This window comes from Nothoprocta perdicaria, unplaced genomic scaffold, assembly GCF_003342845.1.
Source record: "Nothoprocta perdicaria isolate Ctin4 unplaced genomic scaffold, notPer1 scaffold_11, whole genome shotgun sequence".
Lineage (NCBI taxonomy): Eukaryota > Metazoa > Chordata > Aves > Tinamiformes > Tinamidae > Nothoprocta > Nothoprocta perdicaria.
Genome location: NW_020454205.1, coordinates 5,210,782 through 5,223,473, shown reverse-complemented (window position 1 = coordinate 5,223,473; position 12,692 = coordinate 5,210,782). Strand labels below are relative to the sequence as shown.

Here is a 12,692-nt window from a genome sequence, read left to right as displayed (position 1 = left end):
GCATCGAACGCCATTTCACCTAACGCAACTTTCTCTCCTGTGCTAGCTAATGCCATTGATATGAAGGGTTTTGTTCCAGTATGTAAAGCAGGTGCACTTGAGAATTACAAACCAGCAAATTTTCCTGCCCACCAAAATGCTGCTCCATCACTCCCAGAGCATCTCAGAGGGGGGCTGTTTCTTCATCAGCAACAATGGTGCTTCCATTAGGTATTTAGGGCACAGACTGGTGAAGGAAGAGCAAATAAAACTGACTTCATGGAAACGCGCTGCAAGCACTACCAGAAGTGACAGTCAATCATGTTGGAGCGGCTAAAAGAAAGTTTATCAGGTTAGCATTGAGTTATTTTCACAAATATGAAATGAAGTACATAAAGTTTCATGAATATGAAGTTATTTTCATGAGTAGTGATACGCAGTTGGGGAAAAAAAAAGAGGAGGAGCACAAAACACAGCAAAGGAAGGTCAGAGGTTTAGGAGTCTGTTAAAATGGTGCACATGTCTGTCCAGCCATTATGGTAGCAGATACACACTGTGTCCAGGACATCTGAACAGGAGGTTAATGCACAAAGGCCAACAGAGAATAAATGAACTCTTCTAAAGCACAGGTGAACTCCAGCTCATATACTCCCAAACAAGTTACTGTTCTTCTTCCTTTACACTTAATCTGGTAATACGAATTTGCTCTAGTTTTCCTTTAAGCCACAATTACTTTCAGATAGACATAACCAGGAATTTCCAAAGGCAACATCTCTGTGCAGCAGAGTTCTCATTTTTCATCCAGTCATGATTTGGAGAAATACCATCTCCTCTCAGATAACAACCACAGTAAATCACCATGCTGAACACAAACGCTCCTCAACTACATACCGCATGCTGCCCACTTCCTCCAGAGCACTTATATGTCGTCCCCTTCCTGTCATCCTTGCTGTTATACATGGCCAACTAACTGCTGTAAGAACAGAGGGAAAGGGACTGCATTTCCTTTGTGTTTGTCACTACTAATCTGGAACTCCTACCTTCTGTGTGGGTCTATTCTCCATATGACACATTTCTCTGTGTCAATTCACAAGGCAATGCTGAACTGCTGCTACCACTGTGCTTGAGCCAAATGAAAGCTATTGGAGAGAAAGTGAAGCCCGCTTTAATCAAAGGTAATGTTCTTGAATATAAAATTTCATCCATTCAGTCCTATGATTCCCACAGCACAAATAAACTCCTACAATGTCCGTTTTCCTACTTTACTCCTTTTGAGGAGGAATCCAATCTGCAGATTGAACAATACAGTTGAATCACTGTCCTTTCTTGCTGTACAGACCTGCAATCCAGACTTTTCAGAAGAACTGGCAGTATTTGCCTTGCTGCTTTTATTTCTTCCTAAGGTTTTGCAGCCTTGATGCATCCCATGCAGATGCCAGGGCCTGCTCCTGACAATAAAATAAACCACAGCAGAAACAGTCCCCAAACACACCTTGTGATCTTTGGTCTAAGGACAGCTCTGTATCATAGAACAGCATGAAGGATACGGTGTCCTCCTTCCTTGCAAAGGTTGATATGACAGAAATTAGCAGGAAGCCATTGTACATCTGATAAAATTTCAGGGATCAAAATAAATTAGCACATTCAAACTCATCAATTAACTTAGCTGTTGTAGACTCCTTGACCTTGTCACTAGGAGTTACTACCAAGAGCTATTCCCCCTTTAAGTTCAAGAAATTTCAAAGTTAGCACTGATGTAACCTGATACAAGCTCGTCAAGGCTTTAACCTAGATATGGATCTTCTCCTTTTCCTATCTTCTTCAAAAGTAGCGAGTTCCTAGCTCCAGCCAAGGGAGCACCCTTCTTCAGTCATCCAACTTCTGTTCTCTCCAAACTCCCAAACATGCTCAGATGACCATGCAATTCATTTCACTACCTAACAAAAGCTGATAATAATATTCGTGCCCCTGCCAAAGAGCTGACGTCTCTTCCTCCTGCTGCCCTCGCAGCAGCACAATCAGAGCCCGGTCTGCCTAGGCAGGATGTGCGCATGCAACGGATGCCACCAGTCCTGGGATGATCTCAGTGACACAGCCGACCATGAACTGGCCATTTTTCAGCAGCGAGAAGACTGAACAAACAGAGCAGCCTCGTCCCCACCCCACAGGCACTGTGAACGTGGAAACCCAGACTGACAAAATAAAAACCATCCGCACAAACAGCTACACCACATCCACATCTGCTGCTGGTGAAGTCAAGCAACAAAACAGCGCGTTATCTTCCATGTTGCCAGAGACAGACGTATTTTAAATACATATTAATGGTGTTTACCTGCAAGCTTCCTAAAGCTGCTAGATGAGCAGCTTTTTGACTGGAAACACTTTGTGAAAATAGGTAGAATGACTGTAAAGCATCCATGGAGAACTATATTCCACAGGATTTATCATAATTAGTTTTATTAATGAATGCTAAAGAACACAGCATAACATTGTTATTAAGTCTTTGTGGTATCAGCACTGTGAGATGAGCAGAAAAACAGATGTCTCTTGTTTTATATAAGCCTCTAGGCTAATGCTTTTAACAGGCTGCAACTAATGCCTTGTGGATGATCCTCCTCAGATCTTTCAAGTAATTGCTAAGCAAGGGGAAGCCTCCGGGCTAGCCAGACCACTCTGTAGCTTGCTGCAACTTTCTCTTTTCCCCTTTCCCTCCGCTTCCGCAAAGTTATGGCAATCAAAGCTGAAAACTGAAGGTGGGTTGCTACACCTTTGACTTACAGGCCTGAATATCAATAAGCCACAAGAGACAGAGATGGAAGGAGCAACAAAAGGTGAGGGGAAGAGACAGAGGAGATTGGAAACAGCTCGTTTCCCGGCACACACACTGACAGACAGGTAGTGTTAGCACTGTACCTAGAGAGGCTGCCCTCAGTGGCCAGGCTCGGGGAGTCATCGAGGACATTAGGTTCACTGCAGGAGGGGCAGGGAGATTAAGAATTTAGGGAAAGAAAAGGCAAGAAGCATGCGATTGTCTCTGTTTGCAAGGGAAAAATATCAACGGAATAAAGAAAAAAAAGTAGAAAAAAATAAAGGACGGTAACATTAATTGGTCTTGCACGCTTAACAGCACATACATGACTCAGAAGGAGCTGAAGGAACATCTGGTAACAGCAGCAATCTCAAGAGGGGGTTTATATTACATGGAGACTTCTAAATCTCTTGCTGCGAACTGGGGAGCTGGGAGCTTCAGAAGGATGCATTTTCACAGGAAATAGGGGCAGGGGACTGTATTCAGAGCCATTTTCCTGCAGCATTTTCCTTCATTTTGGTTCTGCTTCCTCATAGCTGCCTATAAAGCTGTTTTCTTCCCCTTTCCCCATGAGTGCTTCCTGAGGGAGTGCTCATCTATTTCCCATGAGCTACAGACCACTCTCACCCTGATACAACGCTAAGGACAAACATCTGGAGAACAAGGTCTTGTACAGCAGGGAAATTGTAAGAAAACAGCTGGCGCGGATCCTGGCAAACGAGGACACAACCACACTGCTTCTCTGCCCTTCAGCCACTTCAGGGCAGAGGCAGCTATCAGCTCAGTGGAAAAACATGAAAGAAAGCAAGCGAGCAAGCAGTCTGCTGGGGAGCCGGCAGGCAAGCAATAATAATATTACTCAACGTTAATTAGTTTACATTTGTGAGGCACTCAAAAAGCCCACAGACGATCCATAACTCAAAAGGGCATGACGTTGTGGGCTATGATTATGCCTGCTGAGCTTGTACTTCCCCTACATAGATGAAAAGCAATTTTCCTGGTATACCATGTACTTAAAAAATAAGAGACTAAAGGTCTGTTTTAATTAAGTTCTCTTTCTCAGCATTACTGTGACTTGGCACTAAGAAACATTGCAGTCAGTCAACTGTAGCTCATATAAAGTTCACGCATTACAGGTTGTAGAGAGAGACTGGAGAAAATGCAGCCTTGCATCTTAATTTTTCAAGAAACCAGGGGACTGAATGGTCAAATGAGTTCCCGCAAGCTCTTTTGTGAAAACTCCCAGATAAAATCTGTGCAACTCTGCCTTTATAAATCACTTCTGTCTCTTCTGGTATGTACCACAGCTTTTACTCTTCCTTTATGCATCAAGGTCATTCCTTTAATTCCAAGCAAGACAGAGGAGAGGAGAATGTTATTTGATTTTCCAAGACTGGTGAAGAGATAATGTGGAATTTGCTCTTTAAAGGTTCATAGGAAATAATAAATTAATCCGTTCATTGTCAGATACCTTTGCCTAACTATGTCATGAAAAAGTAAAAGGAGGAATGCTTCCTAAAAAAAAAGTCATATGTAAATGCAAAACTCCCCTCTCTAAATGTCCTAAAGACACATACAATTCCGAAATTCCTAATCCATTTCTCCCCACTCAAATGTTAGCCAGACATAACAGGCATTTGGGGGTTATTTCAATCAACAAGTGTATTTCTGGTTTAAAACATTCTTAATAAATCTCATCTTTGAATTTGACATTTGCTTTCTCAGACAAGCAAGTTACTGTCCTAGAAAGCACAAAGACTGCATGGAAGAAAGTAAGGTAAATCGGACAGGGAACCTTCTTCCCAGCTTCCTGGGATTCCTCCCTACTTCCTATACGGGTTACGTAGGGTTCTCTGGCTCAATGTAGAGCCAAAAATCACATCCTCTCTTTTTGCTATTTACTATATTAGCAGAGGGGTATAGCAGAGCTGCGGATTTCTGAAACTGTTAAAGGTGAGCGTCTCTAGAGATGACAGCTCTTTCTTCTGGACTCTATGCAACACAGATCGTCCTGCATATTTCCAAACCTGCTCCCTTGGTCCAACGCTAATCCAGGCTGAGTAAATTTAGCATCCCTATTTTGGCACTGCTTCTACTGGCCCACATCTCTGTATTGCACCTAATATACCTGTGCCATTTCTGCTCTTGTGAATGCAATGGGAAAGGTGAAAAGTCAATGTTGTTACCTTTGGCTGGGTAACATGCCCACCTCAGCCTGAGGTGCAGACACGCTGGAGAGATGGCTGGAGAACCGCCTCCTCCCAATGGCACCCATAAGGTACGCTTCTTGTTCACTTACCACACTGGGCATGCTCAGGGAGTCATCTGCAAGAAAGAAAAAACAAGAAAGGAGGCGAAACCACCACTCCTACCCTCACCTACACGTCCAGTAATAACAGCACCCCAAAGGTATAGGCGACATTTACTGATCGAGGCTTCAAGCCTGCAAATTTGAATGCTCCTATTAGATTTTACTGTCGTAGCTGAGGAAGACATATGCACAAAGTTCTGCAGGACAAGGACCCCTTACACATACAGAGTTTATCTGTTTATATGTCTTTCAGGAACAAGTGGAGAATTCAGCTTCTGCTAGGGCTCAACTCTTCTGGTTACTGGGTTGCTTGCTAACATACAATGCTCTGTGTTGTAACTGCATGTTTTGCTGGTACAAAATAAACAGCTGTTAAGATATAGTAAAGCAATGTATTAAATATGAAAGGCATAAAAAAAACAAAATACAAATTGACCCTTTACCTTCAAAAGGTTTGGAACATGCATTTTACAAGCCTCTCATGCACATACACAAGAAGGATAAATTGCCTCAAACATATTTTTAGCTGAACTATGCAGACAGTTGCGTTATGATTAGGACTGCTTAAAGTTTTCAGTTCTGTTTTGAATTTATAACCATTATCTAGAAAGAAATTACTCTGTAGTGACTTTTTTTTTTTTTCTTTTAACCACAAGAACTTGAATTATAAATAAAACAAAGGAGAAGTTTTGTGTAATTTTCTCTTTCCTTTTGGGCTTTTTTTTTTTCTAGTTTTGAAACACTGAAATATTTTATGGCAGCTCTAAAGAGACAGGGCTGAGGTAACACAGCCACAAGCCAACAGGACGGCAGTGCTCATCATGCCACACAGTGGCTCTTAATTAATCCGTGGCTGTAACCAGCGATTGCCACAGTGTCTGAGCAATGAGTTGGTATTGCAATGCGGGCTGCATTATGCAATGTTCGGTAATGATCTCAGCTGAGACAAACTTGGACTGAGCCTGAAAAGTCTGAGGTTCTCTTCTCCCAAAAGGCAATTCCTCCCTAACAAACCCTTTTTCTGAGCCATGTATTTTCACATTTTTTGTCTCCTCTCTTTTGGGAAGATCCAGCAATTCTCCAATACAAAAGTAAAAAGATGTTGAGGCAACCAACCATTTCAGCATTAGAAGACAATATCCCTGATAATGCAAAGGGAAGACCAAGCCTGATGACATACAAGTAGTTTTCTACCCTGGCCTTCAATGGAAACCTAAGAAGATTCCAAGAATAACCTGGAACTCAGCTGCAACGATGAAGCAACATTCAGGAGATTGCAAGTTAGTACCAAAATGATTCACCAGCCCACTCCTTTCAAACTGATGCCAGAAAACCTGGACTTGCCAGCTACCCTGGGAGAACAAGCATTTGTTATCCGTAGGCTTAACTTCCTCTGTGCTCATCAGATAACAGGAGTACAGAGCCAATTCACCCTGCAGGGAGCCACAGCTGGATCCTATGCAGAATGAGGACAACATAGTCCGCGTCAGAGCAGCTGGACAGAAGTGAGGAGCAGGAAGTGCTAAGATCTTGTAGCAACAGGATACTAACTATGGAGCTAGCCAACAGTCCCAGCCTACTTGCAGGACTAAGGTCAAAGAGAGGCTTGATAACTACATGCCTTGTCAGTACTGCAACAACTGTGTGCCAGCCCATGTTTCACATGCTAAAATCTCCCTGTGCTCTTCACTTTTCTCCACTCTGGAGAGTAGAGTTTTGCTCTGCTCAGGATTGAGCTCGCTGTAACACCTCACACCAATTTCTTGAAGAAAAGCCACGTACTTTCTTCATCCTCCTCATCTGTGCGGCTCAGCGTGTCCTGCGAGGCCTGCTGGGAGGGCTCGCTGTCCTGCTCCCAGACAGTGCCCGTGCCCGTGTTGGAGCGGGACATGGTGGCCAGGCTCAGGCGGTAGGCAGACGTGGAGGTGCCCACAGTGCTGACCGATGTCTTCCCCTGGTAAGCTGTGTGAGAGCAGGAAAATCAAACCCAGGTTAGCATGAACAGAGCTGCCCCGCTCTCCTATTCTCTCTGAACTCTTCGCTGGGGCTGCTTTTCTTATGCTCTCTAGTTTCCAACCTGAACCTCACTGCTATGTTTTCCAGACCAGCTGCAATGAGGCAAATTAGTATGAAGGAGAAAAGACATTTTCTTCTAAATTTCTTAAGAACAAAATGTGTGAATTTTCTTCCCCTTTGTAGGCTGCGACTGCCATCTCGTGGTCACAATGGTGACTAGTGCAGGAGAAAAGTGTCCCCTCCAGAAAGGAAAGGGACAGCTCAGGGTGCGGGGGGCTCAGAGATGCTAACCTGGACTTCACTGCTTGGTAACAGTAAAGAAAAACAAAAAGAGACTTAGAGGAGAAGGAAGGAAACAAACCTGCTGAGATAAACAGGCAGTGTTTTGATGGCAGCTCCAGGGGGGCAGGAAGGGGGCCAAACTGTGCAGTGCAAGGATGGGCTGCACACAGAAACCAACATCCAGGGAGAGGCTGGTGGTGTGTGAGAGCATTATCCCGTCCTCCTCCTAGGTAGTTTCTCTCAGGAGTGACCCTCCATGCCCAGCTAGCCAGCCAGATTGGGCTGATGGCCCCTGTCCTTCTTACCAGACCCACTGTGCACTGCCTCCTTGAGGATCTTCAGCTCGTTATTGAATTCTGCAATGAGGGAGCTCTTGCAGAGCGGGCGCGGGATGAAGCGTCTCTCCAGCTGGTCGGCAATGTGCTGCCTGGCAGTCAGCTCCTCATGGTTCTCAGCCGGCTGGGCCAGCAGCTGACAGAGGCATTAACAACATTGGGACATGTTAGCACTGCAACAAAATGATGCCGAGTGGGCTGGGACGAATCTCCAGAGTAGGATCAGCCTGTGGCCAGCAGACTGCCCTCTTTGTAGACATGGGGTTTGGACTGCAGCTATGAGAGGTTTTCACCTGTGTTTCAGGGACAATCTTATATTTGACTGAACTGACATCAAAACCACACAGTGACGTTAATATATGGGGGTCAGGGCTCCCCTATGTGCCAAGCTCTACCCTTGCATGCAAGAGCCAGTTCCTGCCTCTAACATGATTCAGTCTGTCCAGGTGGCAAGACCCAGCAGGCTCAGACAAAATTACCAGGTGGAGAAGCACACGGTAAGCCAGGAAGAGCCATGATTAGCTTAAGCCCCAGCAGCCTCAGCCTGGCAGCTGCCTGTCCATCCACAAGGCTCCCGTCAGAACTTGCATCTGAGAGACACAAAGCAGAGAGGTGCTTCCTGGCTCTTAGCTGTATTGCTCAGTTCTGTTCAGAAGAGCTTTTCCTGAAGCTTTCTGCTGCCTGCACCAGCTCCCTCCTAGCTTCAGAGCGTCCACACTACTCCCAAGTGCTCTGGTTGTTTTTGTTACAAAACTATGTAGACATGCAAGACCTCTTGGTCAAGCCTTGAAGTGCTTTCCCAACCAGGGGAGCTAAGCCTGATTTACAGCTTTGTGTCTCAGAGCTTCTACATGACTGGCATATGCTTCGCTGTTGTTAGGAAAGAGCTTGTGATTATTTTCAAAGGGTTCACAGGCCTAACAGTATATCCAGACTTCTGAAAAGTCATTCCCTACAAAACACCCAGTTATTCCAGGAAAGCTGAGGTCGCAGCAGGGGAATAAAGAACACGTTGCCTTCAGGGAGTGATCTAGCAGGGGCCAAAGCAACTGTTACCTTGCACTGGATGAAGGGCCGAAGGAGCACAAAGATAGGGATCCGTGTTCGCACGATAAAGTCGAGGAAATCCCACAGGGCCAGCCCTCCCACCTTCCGCAGCGCCATCTCTTTGACTTGCAGACTCAGCCAGTACCACTGGCTGTCCAGCTGGCGTTCAAAGCAAACAAGGATCACCTTCAGGGCTACAGGGGAACACACAGCAGCAAAGGGCGGTCAGAGACGTGACCCGCGTCCCCTGCAAGCACCAGGGAAGGAGCAGGGAGCTGCAGTGGCCATGGGCCTCCATAGACACACATGCACATGCACCCCCCCCACAAGCATCCTCCCAGAATCACAAACATCTTTCCAATTAGAATCCAAGTGCTGCAGGGAAGGAGGGCAGTCTTGGTAATAGCAAAGATGTTGGGATTGGAGCCTGTGAGTCCCGTTTCCAGTTTTACCTGTGAGTTACTACACATTTTCCTACTTTACACCCAAGTTCCTCTGTGTTTTCTTACTCTAAACCCTGAAAAGTTTTTCTGAAGCATTTGTTTTTCTTCCTTGGAATTCAGATATGAAACCAGCTCAGGCTGGGAATACAGTCTTGTCTGTTCAGCCAACCTCAGAAATCCATATCAAGCATTTTCACACCGAAGAGCCACCCTGTGAGCACCACAACCTCCAGGTTATTTACAGGGTAATGAAAAGATCCTTTCCGGTAACTGCAGCTGTGTGAGTCAGGGACAAACTGTAATCTAAACACAAATAGAGTCCAGTAAGCCAAGGGCCATAATTCACAAGAGCACTGCACTACAGATGGGACGGAACGAAGATGAGGCTCAAAACAAGGCTATATATCAAGTCACAGTGACCAACAGGCAGCCTACAGGAGAGCTAAGGAATCTCCTGCTTCTTGTTTTCTTCTATAGAGGAGCTTCCTTGCTCCTCTGCTTTGGGCTTTGGAAGAGGGAACAGGTGGGCTGGGGAACAGCCGGAGGTTGGCTGCGCTCCATGGTTCTTGGTAGGCGGGCCAAGGTCTCAGCTATCACACATGTATATGCAGGTTTTGGGGGGCAAGGTGGGGGGGGAGGGATAAACCAGTAAGGAATTGCCACCTTTTCATCTGTGTTAGTCCATATCTCAGCTACAGGTTAATGAAAGTTCTCAATGAAATACAAATTTTTAGTTAAATGCTCTCACAAAATCAGAAACAAAGAAGCTGCTTGGAGGAATAGGAGCTTTGAGACAAAATTCTCTCCATATTCTCTGATAACCTCCACTGCTATTTTTTTTTCCTCTCCTTTCCTTTCACATGTGGGCCACAGGTGAGAAAACAGAGCACTCCCTTGCAGCAGCACACAGTGAGCAGAGCTATACAGGTCCGTGAGGACTGCGAACACGTTGGGCCAGGAGCCAGACTGCATGACACTTCACCCCAGCTAGTCAGAGGGCCCTGAAGCTGCAGCATTCTGTGCCTTCACTGCGACAGCCTGGCAGGGGGACAGCTGAGCACCTGCTGGGGTTGCTTTCCTTTGGTGCTATCTACAGTCTTGAATGCTCCATTTTATCTCAGTCTCTCCGCAGGGACGAGCAGAAGCCCTCACTCACCCAAGTAGGCAGCCTGGCTGGTGGACTCGGCGAGCCCTTCCCGCCGCAGGTCCTTCCCCGCATCCCCCGGGGTGGAGCAGTGAGCAGGGGAGCTCTCGAGCATGAAGTTCTTGCTGCGGGAAGTGCTGATGATGCGAGGAGGCAGCAGGATATTGATAACAGTCTGGAGCAGCAGCAGAACCTCAGGCTGCTCCAGCCAGGGGCTGTCTGAGATGCACAGGGAGGGGAGAGAGAGAAAGAGATCAGGCCATGTCCCAAAAACACCTAGAAGACCCCGTTCAGTTCCAAAATGCGGTGTAATCTCAACATCCCCTAAAGCCAAAATCAGTCCCCCACACCTTGTTATGCTTCTCCTCCTCCTGCAAGCAAAGGCAAAGTTTATTTCAACACCAACACACATACACAAACACAGAGCTACACAGCACAAAGAAATGTCCTGCTCAGTTATCTAATCATCTCATTTGGTTTTGGCCTCCCCCTCTCTTTGCTTTCATTTGGGAACTTAACAGTGATCATCCTCTATAGAAGAAAACAAGGAGCAGGATTTGTGCCAGATGAGTGGCATGGATTGGGCAGAGGGCAATCCACAGGGGCACCCAATTTCCATGACATCTGCTCCCTTCTCTGGCTCCTGCTGCTACAACAGGTTTGTCTTGCCTCGCGCTCCTGTTTCGAAAGGAGGAGGGCATCTGTGAAAGACCTGACTTGAGAAGGACGGTACAGCTGAAACAAAGAGGAGAAACAAAAAGGAGTCATTGTCCCAGTGGGGCCTTTTGCAGTTTCAGCCCCAATGGACATTTTAGACACACTGCCAGTGACAGGAAAACAAATAAAAAAAAGTCAACAGAGAGCAGGCAAAGAACAAACATTGGTTGTCAGAATAGGAGAGAAATATTCTTTTTGTTAAATTAGCCAGACCTTTGCTTCCAGATCCTACTGTGAGCACAAATGGAATCAGTAGGTTTAAAAGCATTCCTTCCCTTCTTTCCTGATTGGTGAATGGGGAGACGACATGGCTTAGGGGAAAATCTTCTTTCAAAGCCTGTGCAGTAATAATAAGAAAGGATTAAACGATTTCATCAGCAGATCACGCAACACAAGTTACTGCAGGGAACGATGACCCCCAGGCACCCTGTTTACACAGTACGACATGGGCAGTGATGGCCTGATTGAATTGGAAACCCTGAGCGCGCTTAGTCAGGAGCGAGGAATTCATGGAGTAACGAAAGCATCACCTGCTCGTCAGAGCCACGAGATAAGAAGCCCAGACTCCTAACTCACAAACATCATTAACAAAGACAGATGTTTCTCAAGGGGGGTCAGCTGGGTTTTAAACTCAAACTCTACATTGCTGTGAATGACATCGGGATCTGGCCCAAAATACAGAGAAGAAAATAATGAAGAGAGTTACGCAAATGATATAATCTGAATATTCTGCTCTCTGCACAAGGTTATTTCTGAATGCAGTCTTTGTTTCACCTCACCTTATGCTACCCTACCATCGTTCCTAAAGCAAAGTATGAAAAAAAATACAACAAACATTTATTTCTTGACACTCAAGCCTAAAGCATAGGGACTTTCATCCTATTCTGTAGTTGCAGCAACTCAAAGGACTGTCAGTAGAACATGAGCATATTCACAGCTCTTCCCAGTTGCTATAGCTGTGAAATGAAACCCAACCTTGTAACACCCCAAGCTTGCACACTTGGGTGAGAAATTCCAGGAGATAGTTTGTGATGGGGTGTGAGGCAATTCCTTTTCATGTTCCTCTGGAAGTATTAGGAATATGGCTTGTCAGATGTTTTTATGACATGTTAAGTTTTTATTCAATTTAAATCTCATGAGAAGAATGAGGGAGCAGAGGATAGTAAATAGACTGGAGATAATAAACAGATAAATAATGTGAAAATTCCCAATACTGTTAAAACAGTGATTCATTTGGTGTCTGTTTTTTTAAAAACAGAGCAAAGATTTGAGAGAAGTTGAGTGACCCTTTCTTGGTTTTGTTTAAAGAACCATTACCTCAGAATTGGAAGAAATCTCTGTTATTTCTGTGCCAGTCAATGCTAGACAACCCTTTTCTGCCTGACACTCAGAGGGACAGCACTGTGCTTTGATCCTTGACCTTGAAGCCCTCCTTCCCAAGCTGCCCCTTCAGCTCAGAAATGTCTGCTGAAGAATCTAACTGGATGTTTCACTGCATATTTAAAAACACAAGTTGGAGATTGATTAGGAAATCTGTCCCTGCGTTCTACCACTGCCATGGTCTCCATTCTGATTTTATGTCAAGGATTACAGAGGAAGAAAGACTCTG

The 12,692-nt window shown here is 45.3% G+C and overlaps 1 protein-coding gene across 1 annotated transcript in view; it reads right to left on the bottom strand.

Moving 5' to 3' along the window:
* Positions 1–12,692, bottom strand: part of UNC80 (unc-80 homolog, NALCN channel complex subunit) — a 107,627-nt gene that overhangs the window by 5,902 nt on the left and 89,033 nt on the right. The window contains exons 54-60 of the mRNA XM_026047473.1: positions 11,297–11,420; positions 10,379–10,585; positions 8,789–8,973; positions 7,703–7,868; positions 6,882–7,061; positions 4,975–5,113; positions 2,893–2,949 (exon numbers count right to left, since the gene is read on the bottom strand). Of these exons, the coding sequence (XP_025903258.1) occupies positions 2,893–2,949; positions 4,975–5,113; positions 6,882–7,061; positions 7,703–7,868; positions 8,789–8,973; positions 10,379–10,585; positions 11,297–11,420 (1,058 nt within the window). The remainder of the gene's footprint in view (positions 1–2,892; positions 2,950–4,974; positions 5,114–6,881; positions 7,062–7,702; positions 7,869–8,788; positions 8,974–10,378; positions 10,586–11,296; positions 11,421–12,692) is intronic.